At 40.8% G+C, this 20,512-nt stretch overlaps 1 protein-coding gene across 2 annotated transcripts in view; it reads right to left on the reverse strand.

Moving 5' to 3' along the window:
* SEL1L (SEL1L adaptor subunit of SYVN1 ubiquitin ligase) overlaps positions 1–20,512 on the reverse strand; it is a 235,417-nt gene that overhangs the window by 198,884 nt on the left and 16,021 nt on the right. For both annotated transcript variants that reach the window (XM_086937596.1, XM_086937595.1), the window contains exon 2: positions 11,443–11,480. In XM_086937596.1, coding sequence (XP_086793722.1) covers positions 11,443–11,480 — 38 coding nt within the window. The remainder of the gene's footprint in view (positions 1–11,442; positions 11,481–20,512) is intronic.

Genomic DNA, 20,512 nt, shown 5'->3' on the forward strand with positions numbered 1-20,512 from the left:
GTGCAGAGAGGGAGACGAGGCGCAGGCACTCGTTCACTGCACTCTGCATTTTCTGGTCAGCAGGAGTGAAAGAGGGTTACTATAACAAGAGGGGCAGGGACGGAGTGTGGCTCGCAGGGAGCGGACACAAGCGCGCTCTCACCAGAGACATCTGTGTGTCCCCAGCAGGGTCCGTGCGCTCCCACATCTGACCGCTCTCCCGACCTCCGGACACCAGTGTGCATCGCGCCACCGTACTCTACAGGGGCAGCATTTCCGCACAGGCCGGCCCTGGGAAATTACACTCAGTGAGTAGGCGCATTATCTGGGGTGATCAGCTCCAATAGTAAACTCAGCCTCCACTTCAAGGCGCTAGGAACTGGGCAGTGCTGTAGTAGCCTTCACAACCACAAGCTCCGGCGCACCACAGCTAGACGTGCACTCATTACAGTCTGGTCCCTCCTCGTCACTCTGTCACCCTGTTGTCACTGTCCCATCTTTCCTGCCCGCTTTGTCCATTCACCACAGGCAGTTCCCTTAAGTGCCAGGGTCTCTTGTGGCAATGTTTGCTTTTCGGAACCAAATCATATTTTGTTTTTAGCCAATGTGTTTTAGATGGTCGAGGTCCAGCATCTTCCCCCAACAAAAACGTTTTGCAAAAACAAAAGCAAACAAAACCAGCACCAACAAAGCTAATAGTCTGACAGCTAATTTCAGCCCCATTGACTTTGCCAATGCTTGTTTCCATCATGGACTCTTAAGCCTTTCCTTTGATCCTGGTTCTCTCCATACCTTGTTCTCTTTCTCATACTTGTCTTTCCATCACAGAAACTATGCCTGCCCACTTTCTGTGACCCTCATGCCGGTCCACTTTCTGTGACCCTCAGAGCTCCGCCCAAAGGAGGGCCGTTTAAAGTCAGTCAGGAATTTTTTGTAATAAATCAACAATCCACATGCAACAGTTTTCCTAAAATACATTTCGGAAACCGAGTTTCAATCCGGTGTTGGACAACTTCTCATTTAAAAACACACTAATTTAAATGTACTTCACACTGTGGGCTAGATAACTGTACAGGAAGAATTCTTTTTTTTTTTTTTTTTTAATTTTTTTTTTTTATTCCTCATATACCAATTTGGGTGCTCTAGACGGAGATCCTCTCCCCTCCCCCTGGCATTACGATGTTACGACCACAAAATTTGACGCCAGAGAGAGCCGGAAAAAGGTACTCCCTTCTAGTATTTACTGTTTGCTTTATCCACCTCAGCCTCTGTAGCTTGGCGACCCTCGGGTTGGTTGAGGACTAAGCACCAACAGTACCCAGGTGAAATCATCGGAATACTCTCATCTGTTCCGCCATGCCACCAGGGGCTCCCAGATCTTAGACTCAGAGGAAACATCGCATGCTATATCAGACTCACTAATATAAATGATATACCTTAAGCAACCAGAGAAAGTGGGAGCATCTTCAGATTTCCATGCTTTACATATTTCTCGCCTAGCCAATAACATCACGTAGAAAATAAATTTAGTCTGCTGATTTGCAAGCTGGTAACCCGTCCCCAGACCAAACAGAATCATTGCCGGAGAGACCACAATCTGTGTTCCTAGTACATCCATCAAAAAACCCTCAATTTGTTTCCAAAACAAGTTAAGGCTAGGACATTCTACGAACATATGCATGTCATCTGCCTCTAACAAATTACACCTTGGGCAGCTATATTGTAAGTTTGTGATCCTTGTCAGTCTTTTTGGGGAGAAATACACCCTGTACAGTGTAAACAGATGGTTTCGTTTAAGTGGAGCGGATTTTACTATTCCGTTCACCAGACTAAAAGAGTCCCCCCACAGGTCTACTAGTTTGTTGCTATCCAGCCCCAGACCATTTCCCCAGAGATTTTGAAGTTCCAGATCCGTAACTCCCTCTTTTTCCATCAAAGTCTCGTACCAAAAAGCGAGTTCTTTATCCCAACGCCCCTTTCTATTTACAGAATCAAATTTCGGGTTAGACGCACAATCCCATATTTCCGTAGACCACCAGCTTGACAGCTGGTAATATTTAAATCTTGTAAGGGTTCCTCCCGTCAATCTAGAGAAGGAGTCCCACCCCAATAGCTGCTGATCGTTTTGTAGATCTTTCCACTGCATTAACCCTGCTAATTTAAGAGGGGTTGACAATTGGTCTCTAAGGCATTCTGGGGTCCCTGGAGAGTCCCATATTGGGGCCTGAGAGGCGTAGTATGGAATTTGTAATTTTCTCCTAAAGAAAACCCAATTCTTCAGAGCCGTAAGTAGAACCTTTAGCCTAACCTTTTTGTAAAATCTGGGGTCTCCAAACTTAAATAAAAAGTATTCGTGGCCTTGGGGGATACTATGCAGTATTGCTTGAAACAAACGACCCAAAAAAGACGTATCTGCCTTACCTGCCATAACTCTAAAATTTTTAAAGTGGAAGGAATGGGCATAATGCAAGATGTCAGGTAGCGCCAGACCTCCCATTTTTAATTGTCTTCTTAACTTTTTAGCAGAGATTCTGGGCATTTTGGAATTCCAAATGAATGAACCTATTTTTCCTTGTAGTTTTCCCACCGCCTTTGTGTCGAAGGATAAGGGTATTGAATTAAACAAGAAAGTTACCTTTGGTAGTATAATCATCTTTATAAGATTAACCCTCCCGAAGATGTTTAATGGGAGCCCGGACCAACGCTGTAATTGACCACAGACTTCCTTATATACCTTGTCAAAATTAACTATCGATATCTGAGTAATGTCCTGGACTAACTGAATCCCAAGGTACCTCATCCTTATTTTTGTTTCAGGCAGCGCTGCCTCCTGGTTCCATTGCATGATTTCCGTTTTATCCTTATTGATTCTATAACCAGAGGTCTTTCCAAAGGCTTCTGCATGTTCAAAAAGTCTAGGTATTGCTACCTCAGGATTAGAAGTGAACATTAAGAGGTCATCTGCATATAGGGCAAATTTTAGATCCAGATCGTTTATTGAAAAGGGTTTTATTAAGTGATCTGCCCTTAGTTTATTCACTAATGGCTCAATATATAAATTAAACAATAGGGGGGAAAGGGGGCATCCCTGCCTAGTGCCCCTTGATATTTGGACCCAATCTGAAAGCGTCCCATTTACAAAAATCCTTGCCTTTGGGTTCTGGTACAATGCTTTTATAGAGGCGATGAAGTTAGTAGGTAAGCCGAATGCGGACAGAACATCCCAGAGATAGTCCCAGTTTACCTGATCGAATGCCTTTGCGGCATCTATCGCAACGATAGTTAGCAGAAGTTTCTTATCAATAGCATAGTCTATTGCTGTGATAACCTGAAAAGTTAGCTCGTTAATCTGCCTACCCGGCATGAAACCCCTCCGATCCTCATGTATAATAGTTTTAATCACTTTGGCCAGCCTTGCCGCCAATACTCCTGCAAAAATTTTGTAATCACTGTTCAGCAGGGAGATCGGCCTATATGATTCAATAGTCAGGGGGTCCTTATTTGGCTTCAAGATTAAAGCAACTGAGGCTTCCAACCAAGTCTTTGGGATTGGTTCACCAGCCAAATATATTTTATTAAACAAGGAAGTGAGAACAGGGACGATTATCTCCGCACCAGTTTGATATACCTCCACAGGGAGTCCATCCGGGCCCGCAGCTTTCCCTTTTGCCATCTTCTTCATCTGATTAAGAACTTCCCCCTCTTTTATCTCAGATTTTACAAAGTCAAAGTCATTCTCGTGACACTGCGGAAGTCTGACCCCCTCCAACCATCCATCAGCAACCAGATTGGATTTATCCTTGGTTTCAGAATATAAGGTCTGCATGTATCTTCTTGCCTCTTCCGATATTTCTTCGTTAGCAAAGGAGACATCACCAGAACTTTGCATTTTAAGGCCATTGATTTGATTTCTTGCTCTATCAGACCTAGCCTTCCAAGCAAGAAGGCGGCCACATTTTTCCCCATATGAGAAGTTGCTAAGTTTACTTGAATCCCATTTCTCTTTAATGATCTTATCGAGATTCGCCTGATATTTTGATTTCAGATTTTCTAATTCTTGTTGTAGGATATGTATATTAGCATGTTGTTCGAGTGAGGCCTTCTGTAATTGTTGCTCCTTTTGCTTAATCTCCTGTAATGAGTTCCTCTCTGTTTCCTTCCTATTCTTACTTCTCTTGATCATTGTGGTTGTGAAAAAACCCCTTAAGTAGGTCTTGAAGGCTTCCCACACTATTTGTTCTGAAGCAGTTGCCTTGTTAAACACAAAGTATTCCTCCATTTGTCTCCTCAGGTCTCCCCTTATTTCCTCCTGTTGTAATAATGATCTGTCTAATGTCCACCTTCTGACCTGCCCTCCCTGTGGAATCTTTATAGATAAGGTTACTAGTGAGTGGTCCGATAATATTGCTGGAACATAAGAAGTGGTTGTGACTTTGGATAAGAGTTCTTGATCAATTAAGAAAAAATCTATACGTGAATGATGTTTATGTCTGTGACTATAAAATGAGTAATCTCTGCTTTTCTGGTTTTTGATTCTCCATACATCTAAGAGACTAAAGTCTTTCATGATGGTTTTAAGCTCTCTCTTCGATTTAGGTAGAGAAGAAGAAATGGCCTTAGAGGTACGGTCAAGTTTTGAATCAAAAACTAAATTGAAATCTCCTCCTAAAATAATAGGTGTATCTTGCTCCAACAAACTGGTTTTTAAGCTGATTAATGCATCTGGACAGTCCTGGTTTGGACCATAGTAGACCCCACAAGTCAGCCTTATGTTGTTTATAGTTATGAAGGCAGTCAACCATCTTCCTGTGTCATCCGTATCGTACTTTTGCACCCTTACCCCACTATTCACTCTAACAATAATTGCTACACCCCTTATTTTGCTGCTTTGGTTAGAGCAGAGGAGATCTTGTATCCATCTTTGGTTTTTGAAGGCAATTTTACATTCTTTCTGGTCTAGATGTGTTTCTTCTAGCATAATAATATGAGCATCTGATTTTCTCAGAAACTCACAGATTCTTTTCAGCTTTTTGTCCTCTCTAAGCCCGTTCACATTCCAGCTTATGAACTTTAGGTTATCCCCCGCCATTAATTATATGTTCGTCACTATCATCATTATTTGATTCAACTATAATTTCTAAAGCTATTTTAGATACCATTGATATATGAGGAAAATTTTCTTTTATACTTTTTGACCCTTCCCCCCCCTCCCTTCCCTTGAGGAACCCCCCCTCTTGAACCTTGGCGATCTTATCGCCGTTGAGAGCCATGTCCCTGGCCTAGTCCCTGCCTCATCTTAGTGCGTTTATATAATCTGTGTCAGTGCCTCTGTCTCCACATCATATCTGTGTGTTATTTTTTATTTATTTTTTTTTTTTTTTCAGTGCAAAAGAAAAAGAAAATAGTGATTGTTTTTTTTTGGGTTTTCTTCTTTTGTTTTATGTATTTTTTTTTTTTTATTTAGTTTCACTCGCTGACCCTTCTACAAGTTTTCTTTTTCTTTATGTTATTATTATTTATTTCACAATGTGTTTTTTACATAAATTACACATATATTACATATATTTAACTACGGGCCTCTCTTTGCGCTTGCTGAACTTCTTGATGGTCCTTCATTGCTTCTAGAAAGCGGTCTACTTCCTGTGGGGAGATGAAGTTGTATGTCTTATTGTTCCAAACAACTCGTAATGATGCTGGGAATTTCATCATGACTTGAGCACCGAAACTTCCTGGAGGAAGATGGCGGCAGGCTAACGCCGGCCGCGAGAGCACGTCCTGGACCTAGACTGCCGAGCGAGACAGTCGTGTCAGTGCCGGCAGCAGGAGCGAAACACAGGGAACTAAGCGGTGAGATAATGCGGGGGACTTCTTGCATGAGAATACTAGCTTCGGTTTGACGGAGATATTTGTTTTTTTTTTCGAGCGCCGCCGTGTGGAAACCCAGCGGCGCTAGGACCTGCGCACGCATGGGACGTCCCCGGGAGAGCTACTCGGAAGACGCGGTGTTACGGGCAGCTGCAGAGCAGCGCAGCGCCTGGTGTCCGGTGAAGGTTTGGCATAGGACACGAGCAGCGGCGGCGAGGATCCACTGGAAGGGCAGCTGTAGAGGAAGGCTGAACACGGTGAGCGTAATCAGTTCTGAAAGGCAGAGAGGGGGGACATTGAATTCCATTCCATTGAATGACGTTTTGGTATTTAAGGAAAGTGTGGAGTACTGGGAGCAGGTCAGTGCAGTGATCAGTGCAGCGTCAGTGGTGGGGACCAAGGGTCAGGCTCCAGCAGAGTATAGGAGCCCCGAAGGAATGGACATTGGCACAGTAACAACTAAATTCACAGCGAGTGTCGAGGAGAGGGTGTGTATATTGCTGGGAAGCCAGGAACAGAAGGACCAGGAGAGTAAAAAAACGGAGGGGCAGGCTTAATATCGAAGCAGACTCCAGGGGTTGCTGCCCCCCCAGCTGCTAGGAATAGATACCTCCTGCGCTCCTTACACGATAAAGAGTTGCTACTCACTGGAAGCAAGGGACCAGGCTGCCCAGCCACATTAACCCCTTTAACCCCAAAACAGAAGAAAAGAGAAAAAAGTAAACTAGGGGATTGCAGAAAGCTGAAGAAAGGTAGTATTATTGCCAAATCAACTAAACCCCCTCCTTCTTTGGTATCTTACTTCAAGATAATGGAGAAGACAGTCTCCAGCCCTACACTAAACATTGGATCCAGTTCAAAAGGAAGTGGTGGGGAAACAAAGCAAGCAGTACAAGCAGTACAAGCAAGCTTCGATGCAGGTACAGGACAGACCCCTTTGGCCTCCCCAGCCAATACATTGGGGGCCCCTTCACAATCAAATGTCGCGCCTCAGAACAAATATGCCCCTCTGATGTTAGACCCTGAGACTGACTTGGGAGACCTAGGGGAGACTCTGGATGAAGAACCCGAGCATGAGACAACACCCATAGCTATATCTCCTTCTATATCTGTACCTATATCGACATCTGTGCCCATGTCAGCATCAGCTTCAACATCAAACGAACCGCAGAAGGAAAATCAAAGCCTAGAGAGCCTCTTGTCTACTTTGAGGGAAGATCTCCTGGCAAGCTTGCTCCCTAAATTTGCAACATCAGAAGCTAACCAGAGTGAGATCGCTCGAAAATGCACAATTTTGGAGAATAAAATGGACGAGATAGGCACTAGAACGGAAGCTCTAGAGGGAGAGGTCGCTACTCTCACAAAAGGGTACGAGGCGCACTCTAAGGCTATAACGGAACTGAAAGAGCAGAACAGGTCTCTGCAACTAGATTTGGAGCGACTAGAAATCCATTCCAGGAGAAACAATCTGAAGTTTCTAAAGGTTCCGGAGGGAATAGAGAATGGGGACGTGAAGACCCTAGTATGCAAACTACTGCGAGAAGGTGTATTGAAGGATAGACCAGACATCGAATTGGAAAAGGAAATCCAAAGAGCGCATAGAGATCCATTTCGGCAACATTCTGGTCGGAATGCACCAAGGAAAATCTTAGTAAACTTCCTAACATTCTCGGTGAAGGAGCTGATTCTGAGCAGGGCGCTCGCAGATACTTCATTGCAGATCGACTCAGTAAAATATTTAATCCGTTCAGATGTAGGCAAGGTAACAGCTCAGCGACAGTGGGAGTTAGGATCACGTATGCAGGAAGAATTCTTGAGAAGTGCTACTTAATCTATCTTGCATATTTGCGTACATCAGCGAATATATGTATTTGTGCACGTTGCTGTAATAGCGCATCATCCAGGATGTGCACGAATTCAATAGTTTTTCACACAAGTGCAGGAACAAATTATGCCAAAGCTTGTTGCTCGTGGCCATTGTAATCGTTCAACGTTGAATATATATATTTTAGCAGCACTTGGGAAAATTAATTGATATGTTAGAAACCTTTGTTCTTTATTTTTTATTTATTTAATGTGATTTTATATAGCCCGAACATTACCCGAAGGTGTCAGCGCTTTACATAAGAACCAGTTGCAACACATAAGGATTTAGGATTACATGCATTACATAAAAGATACAAACAGAAAAAAATGCAAATGTACAAGATGTAAAGTCACTCAAGGAAGAGATAAGAATGGATATACTCTAAGAGTCAAATAAGAATGGTAGAGAGTACAAAGGTCTGCTGCATACACTAGTGATTAGAGTTATCTCTATATACATAGATATACACATAGTAGATTTTCTCAGGTCAAGACCCAAAACCAGCATTTACAATGCAATGGTCTCTGCATTATTAAAGGTAGAGCTATTGCCATTGCTCATGACAATTTTTTTCATTTTTTTTTAAACAAATACATGGTATTGTCATTTACAATGGCAATAGGTGAGCATTAGAGAGTAGTAGAGCGTATTCGCAGATAGAGCCGCGCACACACCCACAGACAGAGCCGTGCACACACCCACACAGACAGAGCCACGCACACACACACAGAGCCGTTTGTGTGTGTGTGCGTGGCTCTGTGTCCGGGAATACTCTACTACTGTCTAATGCTCACCTATTGCCATTGTAAATGACAATACCATTTATTTATGTTTTAAAGAAAAAGAAATTGAAAAAAAATGTCATGAGCAATGCCAATAGCTCTACCTTTAATAAAGCCGAGACCATTGCATTGTAAATGCTTGTTTAGAAATAGCCAGGATTAATAGGCATCCAAGGGTAAAGGCCATCCCAAAGGCCAAAAAGGGAGAGGAAAAGGAGGTTTATTGGATAAACTTTTGGCACATGGACCGTCAGAAAGTAAGTAAGGTTCTCATTCAGTCTCTCCCCGACGGGGGCAGAAAGGTTGTCTGGGGCTTTTGCCAGGAGGGAGAGGCCGGAAGAAATCAACTTACACAACATTTAATTCCGACTGCCATCCCTGAATGCTCCCACCACAAAACTCAAGTCCACAGATACCACGGATGGGTCACGAAATCTTAAGAATCTGTAGAAGCTACAGGTAGCCAATGGGCTTGCATTTCATTTGATCACGGCCAATTGATGGTACAGCTCAAAACTGCTCCAAGAGTCCATTGCGGTACGGATGAAAACAAAGACTCTTTTTGTTCAAACAATGACTAAGCACTAAGATAAGGGAAAGCCTAACGACATGCAATCTGTATTTTTTTTACCCTCTTGAAATGCTCCAAACATTTTAAACCTGATTTTATCGAAATGTTTGTTAGCAATGTACTATTAGACAAAAAAAATTAGTTTAAGTTCACTTACATGCAAATATGTTGATTTCAATGGTTTTAATTAACTGAGCAATAAGATATGGGGTGAGGGGGCCATCCCCTCACCCCATATCGTTATAACTCTTCACCTCCCCAAAGTGGTTTAGTGTTTTTTGCCTCATTTGGGTAGACCCTCAATCTGCCACCAGAAAGCAGAAAAGCTATCTTGGGTCTAGGGATTAGGAGGGCAGTTGAATGCCAGATATGCCAACCCCCTCCCCCCATTCCTTTGTTATTTATTTGTTCTTGCCCAGGTGTCAAGTGGGATTACAATTAGGACCCTCTGGGATTATACCACCAATGTAACACTTGAGTGCAGCAGATAAACAGTCTTAGTCCCAGGACTGGGTGGAGGGCATCATGCAAGAACGCACTGGCCCTTCATCACATGGCTTTTTTTCTAAAAAAACTTTTCCAAGTATCTGGTGGGTTGCGCCTTTTTCTCTGAGGGGGCTGACAGGAGTAAATCTCCCAATTCGCTCCACAGGGAGGCAGAAAGGCTGTCTAGGTAATGGAGTTGATGGCAGCCCATTGACAGAACACCAACACTCCCCACTCCTTTTTTCTAAAAACTTCTCTCTGGCATTGATCTAGTGGTGCTTTCAGATAATCAGATAGCCCTTACAGGACACAATTCAATAAGCTGGAAAGGGTCTTCAATTAGAACCATTTTTAACATGGATTGGCAAAGTGAATAGGTATCGCTTTGCCAATGCTTTGGGTCCGCTGCTATTGGTTTAGCTAATGCCGGATGGTTTTATAATGTGCTAGCAATGGCAAAGCCAATAGAGGCAGCTTGTCGTCTATAAGTATAGAATACTTTCAAGGTGGATGCCACATGGTGCCATGCAATGAGGCAAGGCAACAAAAAGGAAGTCTATACTATGCAGTTGGCCACCATATTTAAAAATAACACTCAAATCTAAAACTGTGGTTGGACACACAAGGACAAAGAATAGAGTGCAACAATAAAGCTAGCAAACACTCATCTTCATAGTGAGATGAGCTTTGCTTCCTTTAATTGCGATAATCCAGGTCACTGCAATAAGAGTACTTCAGACGTAATAAAGAATCTCAGTGCAGGGGGAAAAAACAGATGTCCAGCAATTATGATGTAAAATAGACTATTCATCCTGTGAATCCTTCTTTCACACAGAGCTTTTAATAACCATCTTAGTATCATACTTACACGCTGCCTTAATAAACCTGACAGTGTTCACCATGAATAATTACATTTAGCAGAGGCCAAAGTTCAGCACTGTCTGTTCAGCATTTCATAAATGTATTTGAGAACAAGGAACTAAAGGGCACTATCCAGTTGTGGTCTAGACATTCCGTTCCCAAAAGATACATCGTCCTGCACATGTTATCCAGAATGACCAAAGCACAACTCCATGCCCACCACTGCTGCTCATCAGGTATTTTCCCTGTTGATATCGAATTTGAAAGGAGTATATGGTGACTGAAGTTGAGAACAGAGATTCTTTTTGTAATAGATACGTTCGAGTCAGGTTAATTTTTTAAAGGGTTATTGGTTTCTGAAATAAGACTACACAACCTGTCCTGTCTCAGACCTCAGACCAAAACTCAAAATCCTCTAATGCTTTTATTCACAGTTCATCCAACAGATGGGATAATGAGAATTTAAGTAGACAGTTGTTATACAGCACTTCCTATCTGTAGTCCATTTTTAATCATAACAAGGTCATACAACGGAACTGATACAGTGTGAGAACAAGATGTGTCAGTCCATCAAAGATTAAAGCCTGAATTTTAAATCTGACCTAAATGATCAAGTAGTGGCAGGATATCACAGTTACTATTTGCCACTGGCACATCCAATATAAAGCTCCTCCTCCTCCTCCAACAGACCACAAAGTAGCTAAGCACACAAGAATAGAGGTCATGTTTGGACCATGACATACCTCTATGGCTAACCTATCAAGAACAACAACAGAACAGTATACATAATTAAATAATAATTACACAGTGCACATTTTTCACATTTTACTGAGGGACACACTCACATGGGGATAATGTATTGGAAGCATCATTTAGAAGACACTATTGATCTAGATGCACAAACTGTGTGGCCATGGAATGGATCGCCGATAAATACAGATCAACATATTTCCACAGCTAAGTCTAAAGACGTATTAACTGAATTCAGAAATCCAGTGAAATGACAAGCAGTGAAAGAAAGGAGTGCTCACCTTGGAATCCAAAACATCATCTTTATCAGCTTCTTCGTCTAGAGAAGGAAAAGACAGGATGGTGAATTCAGCAATCACAAACAAGTAGTTAGTGAATAAACTCGCACTTTAGAAAGGTCCTGAAATGCAAATCTGCAAGCTCTTAACTACACACCAAGAAGGTACAAAAAAAACTCACGATAAGACGACAACAACAATTCCAAAAAGTTACAAAATATATTCACCGCCCTTAGGTTTTTTTAATTGACTGACAAAACAATTGATTTTACAAAGAAAGATGGGTGAGGGAGGTTTTTTTCATAGGCATTGTAGTATGCTGTAAGTGCTTAATTTACTCTTTCCCTTTAAGATTTGTTCTTTCATGTCATACATTCTACTTAAGAGTGTCTATGTATTCTTTTCCCTTCACATTCTGTCCCTCCCTCGTCAGATTGCTGTTGGTGTCTGTTACATCGACAACCTCTGCCGTGGGCTCCCTTTATATGTACTTTATTTAAGTAATAAAATATTACTTAACAACTTCTCTCACGGATCAGTTTGGATTAATTCCTCCAACATCCACGCTACAATTTGGTACCAGGAGTGGGGTCTTCTTTCAAGAGAGCTGTTTTCCTTCGCTTCGCATTTTAATTATTTGGAGCTGGAGCCCACGGACAAGAGCGTCTTCTTTTTACAAAGACTCGTTTTCAAAGGTGCGTGATACAAATTTTTTCCGATTTTTCTTTAACTCATGTGCCTTCGTTTCTAACTTCTTCAAGCAACTGTCATACTTCAACTTCATTTTTAAATCGCTACTCACGCGATCGATGCTCGAGCCTCCTCCCGCAATCTTCGTTCTGCTTGTGACGTCTAGCTTGCAAAGTGCAGCTAAGGATTGTGGGATTGCACGTCATTACGTCATACTTCTGGCAGCCATTTTGGATTTTTTTTTCTGATGTTTACATCGCGATCGTTTTACGATCTCTCTACAGTTCTTATTTCTCAGGAAATATTATTTATTATTCAATTTCAACGGTTTCATTAATTTAGCACAACCTACAGCGACGATCTTTTGGAGTTGTTTTCTTATGGTTTCTCAATATTCAAACTACTTTCTGTAAGTTTTTGTCATTTATTTATTTATTTATTTTCTACTATTTTTTATAATTCACTTGTTTTAGTCATGGCTTCGATACAAGGTGTCATACAACCTTCACCATGCTTACAAAAACCTGGCAAACCAGATTTAAAATGGTCTGAATGGATAAAAGACTTCGAAAATTATTTGACTGCTATTGATGCTGATGATTATACTAACACTAGAAAATTGGCACTATTAGTAAACCATCTTGGCACTGCTGGTCGTAGAGTCTTTCAAAACCTTCCTCACTATCCTCCACCAGTGTCAGAGGATGCAGAATGGAATGTATATCTTGAAGCTAAACTACGACTAGGGAAACAATATCCAGATGCTACTAGTGTAATCTTAGAAAGATTCAACTTTGCCATGTGCAAGCATTCATCGGAAGAGTCTGTTGAAGACTATATTGCTAATTTAATAGTTTTTGCTGAGAAATGTGACTTTGGTAATGGTGTTGACACTTATATTAGAGATCAATTCATATTTCATTGTTACTCCAAAAAAGTCCAAGAACGTTTACTTACTTCTATAAATCCTACTTTGACAGAGACCATCGATATAGCAAAAAGCAATGAAAGGTCAATTGTCACGTCCAAAGTTTTAGCTACCAGTCAACAATCTGGGACTTCTTCTCACCATGACTTAACTCAATCCATGAATTTGGTCTCTGAGGAAAATTCTATCTGTGCTATTACTCCTAAAGGACCTAATAGAAGATTTTTCAGGAACCAGACTAATACTGAACCTCAGTTGATTTGCTTTCGTTGTGGCTCGAATAGTCATATTGGTAACAATCCTTCATGTCCAGCGCAAGGGAAAAAGTGCATCAATTGTCAGAAGTTTGGACATTTTTACAACGTTTGTAACAGAAGAACTCTGACTTCTAATTCTAAGAACTATAGACCCCGTATTAATACTATTTCAGTTGATACTTCTGAAAGTTCAGACTGTTCTTCTCAATTTGCAAACATGGTTGTTGCCATAGATGTCCCTGAGTTTTCTGACAAACCTATCAAGGGTCCTTTTGGTGATATTATTGTTGATAATAAGGTCATTGCTACCATGGCTGATTCAGGTGCACCTGTTACTATCCTTGCTGATGTTACTTTTTATCAATTATGGCCTGATATGTTTCCACTTCTTGCACCTGACATAAATCCAAAAGCATTTGGAAAACAGGACATTAACTTAATAGGATATTTTTGGGACATACTTACTTGCCTAGGGAGATCAATCAAAACTAAAATTTATGTAGCCATTAAAGGAAGAAATATAGTTGGATGGAAAGATCTGGGTCTGTTAGGAATCATCCTACGTCCTGGACAAGATCCTCCTATAGTTCTTGGTGAATTACTGCAAAATGTTTTAGCTATAACCAATGAGAATCCTATTGTTGATAATCTCTCTGCAGATTTTCCTGAAGTTTTCAAAAATACGATTGGTAAGGTAAAGGGTTTTGAACATTCTATAATATTGAAAAATAATGCTAACCCTATTGTTCACAGAGTCCGGCCTATCCCTATCAGTGTCAGAAGACCTTAAAAACCTTCTTTCTAATCTGCAAGCTGATGGCATTATTGCCCCATCAATGCTTCAGAGTGGGTTTCTCCAGTAGTTTTGCAAAAGAAATCCAATGGGGATTTAAGGCTATGTGTAGATTTAAGATCTCTCAATCAAAACATATTGGTCGACTGCCACCCTTTACCATACATACATGAAATGTTGGCCAACATTGGTAAATCTAAATTTTTCTCAACTATAGATCTCCATTCAGCATACCATCAAATCCAATTATCACTTGAATCTCAACTTCTCACAGCTTTCGTAACACCATGTGGGGCATTTAAATATCTAAGATTGCCTTTTGGCTTAGCTTCCGCCGCAAGTGTGTTTCAGAAATTGATAGACAATCTTTTTGGTAATTTAAATCAAGTGCAGGCATTTCAAGATGATATATTGATACATACGGAAACTGAGGAAGAACATTTAGTTATTTTGAGACAAGTACTTTCTATTTTACGTGAGAAAGGTATGACAGTAAAAGCCAACAAATGTAAACTGTTAGTTCGTGAGGTTGAATATTTAGGACACATAATATCTAAAGATGGTATCAAACCTAAGTTTTGTAACATCAAAGCTATTTGCAATGCGCCTCCTCCCTCAGATAAAGACACTTTGAGGTCTTTTCTTGGCCTTTGCGAATACTACGCTAGATTTGTGCCTGGATATGCTCAAACCATTCAGCCTCTCAGGAGCCTATTGAAGAAAGGCTGTACGTTTGACTGGTCTTCTGTTCTTCAGGATACCTTTGAGAAGGTTAAACTCCTAGTTATTAATGCTCCTGCTTTGCAACCTTTTGTGCCCAGAGCTAAACCTTTCGTTTCTGTAGATGCTAGCCAAAAGGGTTTGGGAGCAGATTTCGGACAATGGGTGGATCACAAAGAAAATACTATTGCTTTCGCTTCTCGTGCTCTGAATGTAGCTATAGCACGATTGAGCGAGAGGCTCTTGCAATTGTGTGGGCTGTTCAAAAGTTTAAAACGTATATTTGGGGCATCCCATGTGAAGTGTACACTGATCACAAACCGCTTGTATCTTTGTTATCTGGTAATGGTTCGGGTAGAGCATCGGCCAGATTAGTGAGATTACTTTCCAAATTACAAGAGTACAATCTGACAGTGAAATACATTCAAGGAGGTAAAAATATACGTGCTGATTGTCTTTCCCGGCTACCACTTCCTAGCAATGCTGAGGATGAAGATCACTCTAACTCCGATTGTGTTGTGGGTTTAATTGATGCTATTGCTTCATATTCTAGTGCCATTTCTCAAAATGATTGGGTAGTTGCCATGGAAAATGATGAAGTTTTAAAGAAAGTGGAGGTTTTCATCAGAACCAAATGGCCTAACAGTAAAAGTCTTAGTAGTGAGTTAAGATCTTTCGCACAAGTTAGTGAAGAGATTTCATTTGAAAACGGAATTTGTATCAGGAATGGCCTTTTCGTCCCTCCTACTTCACTTAGGCACAAGATCATTGCTTTAGCTCACGAGGGTCATTTGGGCATTTCTGCTATGTGTAAGAAAATCAAAACTATCTATTGGTGGCCTAACATTGACAAACATGTACATTCTTTTATTGACAAATGTTCTACATGCATTGTTTCAGATAAACATTGGAAGGTTAACAAACAACCTTTGTCTCCAGTTCCATTTCCTGATCAACCATGGGACAAAATTGCCGTTGATTTTTCAGGTCCTTTCACACTTCTCCCATCTGAAAGAAGGTATTGTATTGTCGCCATTGATTACCACTCGAAATGGATCTACTATTCTTTTGTACAAAGTGCTAATTCTGATTCGGTTATCAGTTTCCTTCAGAATATTTTTAAGATTGAAGGTATTCCTAATTCTGTGGTCACTGATAATGGTCAACATTTTATTTCTAATTAGATGTCTAATTTCTTTAAATCTAATGAGATTTGCCATCTCAGAGTGGCATTGTATAGCCCATCTTCGAATGGCCTAGTTGAGAGAGCAAATCGCTTCATTAAGGAAGGTGTTCAATCCGCTATTTCATCTAACGTTGATGTTGCTGAATTCATTTGTAACAAAGTGTGGGCATACCTTAATACTCCACATTCTAGCACGAATGTTACTCCTTTCAAAGATCTACGCGGTAGAGAGGCTAAGTCTAAACTTTTACCACACTGGTTTTCTAACGTTTCCGTTGGTAAGGAGTTGAACAAAAAGAGAAATTTGGTCACTGATTTGCAAGTAACCAAACATTTTGTGGCCAATAAACAAGCTGTTCAGAAAAGGTTTCATGACAGAAACAACATACGCTCAAATTGTGTTTTCAATGTGAATGATTGGGTTATTATCAAGAAACCTTTTAGAATTTGCTAAGGTCAATCTAAATTCACTTTACCTGCTCGTATTGTCAAAGTCACAAACTCTTCTGTGCTACTTGGCAATCGGGGTTGGTGGAGCAAGAACAATGTAGTGAAAATTTCTGATTCTCATGTTGATATTTTTAACCGAGCACACTGCAATGATTCATCTGGAAATGATTCTGATTTCACATTTGGTCCTGGATTCGATTGTGTAAATAATCATACTGTTGTACCTTCTCCTTGTGATAGTAATTCTCAATGTGATGTTTCTAATGATTTTAATCTTAGGGTTCCTACTGATACTAGTGTTCACAGGCTTCCTGTTAGGTTTAAAGATTATGTTTTATATTAAAGTTTTTTGGGGAGGGGGTATGTAGGATGCTGTAAGTGCTTTATTTACTCTTTCCCTTTAAGATGTGTTCTTTCATGTCATACATTCTACTTAGAGTGTCTATGTATGCTTTTCCCTTCACATTCTGTCCTCCCTCGTCAGATTGCTGTTGGTGTCTGTTACATCGACAACCTCTGCCGTGGGCTCCCTTTATATGTACTTTATTTAAGTAACAAAATATTAACTTCTCTCACGGATCAGTTTGGAATAATTCCTCCAACCTCCACGCTACAGGCATGCAGGGATTTGAGGCTAAAATGAAGATCACTATAGTTTAAGCTTTCATCTGGAGACTGGTTATCTTCATACCTTCTATATGCCACAAATATCCCACCAAGATCCTATATTTCTCCTTTAGTCCAGCTTTTTTTTTTAAAAAAGATGCCCTCACCTATAGGAAGATGGTGAGCATTCTAATACTTATTGAAATACCAAAGAAGAGCCGAGGTGGGCAATATTGGTCAGAGTATATTGACATTACTTCGATGAGTAGGAACAGGACCAGTTAAGAGGTAGGGAGAAATATCCATTTTGCTCTGATCAGACAAGTGAAACCTTATGGTCTACCATTTCAAATCTGATGGACAGGCCCAGTATTATTGCATACAGACAAATATGTGGCCAGTAGTGGACAGGAAAATGCATATAAACTCGAATCAGTTCTGTATGTAGAAGATAAACCGGATGGCAAGAATGAGATTGTTCTGGAAAATAATCTTTATCTCCAAAACATTAGATAAGGCAGGCTAAACGGTGAGTGGTTTGAAGTTTCTCAACATATTGGCCTGCAGGGTAGATTTTGTTAAGGGTTTCAGTCAACCCAGTTTACATTCGTGATGAATAATAATCTCCAATTATTAACAGTTTGAAGTATTATCAAGATCCGAATTTGTAGGTGGGCACAATATAAATCTATCTCTGGACTGGGTTGACTGGAAAGTAGGCAAGAATTAACTTTCTAGTTATGGGCAGAAGAGTAGCCTGGGTAAGGAAATGTTTAAAAGCAAACAGATTCCAATGATTCAGGGGGAGAGGAGGGGGGAAACCACATTCATAAAAGGTATCCTATCTTACTAGCCTATTTAAATAGTTAGTGCTTTGGATTTTTGCACAGTACTAAAAGAGGTTGTAAGGGCCAATCAATGGGGGAATGCGGGTTAGCCGTGTGAAAAAACACAGTACAATAGCGGAGGGCCCGGCACAGACAGGCTGTCGTGGCGGCTCCTCCGCCATTGTAATGACCCCCTTGGTTCTGCAATTTCAAACAATTACAATCTCAGTACAAAATGCCCTTATCCCACTAGTTACAGCGGTAAGTGAACAGAGACTCAAACCCATTAAACGCTGAAGGAGGCATGAAATAAAGGATCAGCGCTATGAAGTAACAGACGTTAACCAAATTCAAGAAGTGAAGGCAGTATCAACAATTTGCATATAGTATTCTTGATGAGATGCAATCTTGCTACCAGTACCTCGAGGCGCTATTTAGTTAAAAACTGCAACGGTTATTACCAAGCTTGAAGCTGGTCTCTGCCTCCTCTCTGACAAGCTTGGACTAATGGGGAAAAAAGTAAAGTAGAATAATTTTGCACCCTATCAGCAGGTTCATGAGAACTTTGAAAGGACAGATCTTAAACCCTTTGTTGTACAATTGTTCACAAATTTGGTTCCGAGTGTTATTTGTTTTGAGGAAAACAGCAGAGAAATACAGAAGGTCCATAGAGAGCCATTTATTCTGCTAGAGCAAAGCCCATGAAGACCATGCAAACATCCACAACTACGCATTGAAGAAGAAAACATTGTTAAACACTCTTGGCCTGAAGACATTGAAAGCAGATGGCATGAGCTACTTTATTCTAAAACAGAGAATAAGAGGTGATAACCTGGAAACAGGTAGGAAAGTTTTAGAGCCCTGAGAGTAATAACCCAACTTTAAAATGTCCTTCCAATCTCAGGGTCATGTTGAAGAACAACAAGATGTACAACACTAGAAGAAGTGGTGAAGCAGATGAATTGCTGTAGAAATTGGTGTAGAAATGGGGGTGATAAGTAATACAGTCTTCCTAGTGAGAATAGATTACAATTCATTTACAAGCAAACATAATGTCTTTCTAGTATAGATTACAACTGAGAAGCAGCACATTAGCACAAGGTTTGGGTGATGTTTTTAATCATGGGCATCTCGAACATTAGAAGCAAGATTTTTACCAACACCTAGAAAGTCAAGAAGTCTGGAAAGCAACTGGAATCCACCTCATCTCATTCCAAGAGTCAAACATGGCTTCCTGATTTGTGACATATTTAAACTGGGTGTTACCATGGTTCTCTAGCAGATGTTTCATAATGCAGCATACATCGAGAAGTGTTCCGCAAAACAGCACGATTTACCTACAAGCTTATTCTGCTTCACAATTATGTGTTTTAAGTAGGCGGCTAAAAAAAATTCTCACATCATGTAAAGCAATTCCTCCTTCTTTTTGATGGACTATCAGTGGCCTCAGAGACATTCTCAGTCTTTTCCTCCGCCAAAAATAAAATATGACTGAGTGAGAGGAACAGAAACCCAGCCCGAAAGTCACTTAACAACGTAAAACGCCAAGCAAGTAAGCATGGTTAAGCCCTCCTGAGCCATACGTGAAAACATGGACTGATTCTGCTACCTAGCTACGCCTCGATGGATGTCCGCAAGCAGCCTTCGATAGTTCTCATCACTAAGGCCTTTACGTATGATAGGGTCAGGTAAACTCCAAATATATTTAATCAATTTAGCAAAAACCTAAATTCTTATGCAGCACGCCTCTGTCCACTATGTATAGGTTGGAATATGTCAGGTTTTTCAATACTGATCTTAAAACTAAAACATCAAACAGTAGGCATCACAATTCCTGCACCAATACTGGAAGACCAGAGCACTCCCAAAATCGTAATGACGTCTTGGAGAAAAAAAACCCAGCAAACATATAGAGCATACTCTCATCGGTTTCATTCCTCATCCCTCATCCCTTCAATAATCTCATTATCCCCAAAATGCACCAACAAAAGAATCACCAAACATGGAGTGGAAAGGCTCAACAAAAGTTCTAACAAATACCCTCATGCATCTCAGATCTTATCTAACAACGGCAGCATATACAGTCTAGTTGAGAAGTACATGCAACAATCCTCACCTTTAGGTAAACAAAGGTCAGGTCATAGTGGGCCCAGAAATAGACATCACAATTTAGGGAGACTCGTCCAGTCAGAGCTAGGCAGCAGTGTTCCCTTTCTGCACCAGGAAGAGGACAGTGCAGAAGATAATCAAAGCTCACCAGGATCACACTCCCGTCACAATGCTTTAAAGTTCACACCAAAGCTGTCAACAAGAACTCCCAACTCTGATGTGGATAAAACTCTGTCCCAAAGTCTTAATGATAGGCCAACAGCCCAGAGAACACTGTTGAGTCAATAATCAATGGCTAGTGTTCAAGGTGAGAGCTCTTCCGGTTGCCGCTCATCCAGAAAACAAATAAGCCAAATTACCCTCTCCAGGTAGGGTGCCAGGGACATTGAAAAGTATAACCAGATCAGTTTTGGGTGGCAGATCTAGTGAAATCGTGTGCACAGCTCCAGCACACTGACTCACCCAAGGCTGTCATCTGGCCAGTAACTCAATATTAGCAGGGCAGCA

Source organism: Lissotriton vulgaris, chromosome 9 (genome assembly GCF_964263255.1).
Source record: "Lissotriton vulgaris chromosome 9, aLisVul1.2, whole genome shotgun sequence".
In the NCBI taxonomy this organism is placed as follows: Eukaryota; Metazoa; Chordata; class Amphibia; order Caudata; family Salamandridae; genus Lissotriton; species Lissotriton vulgaris.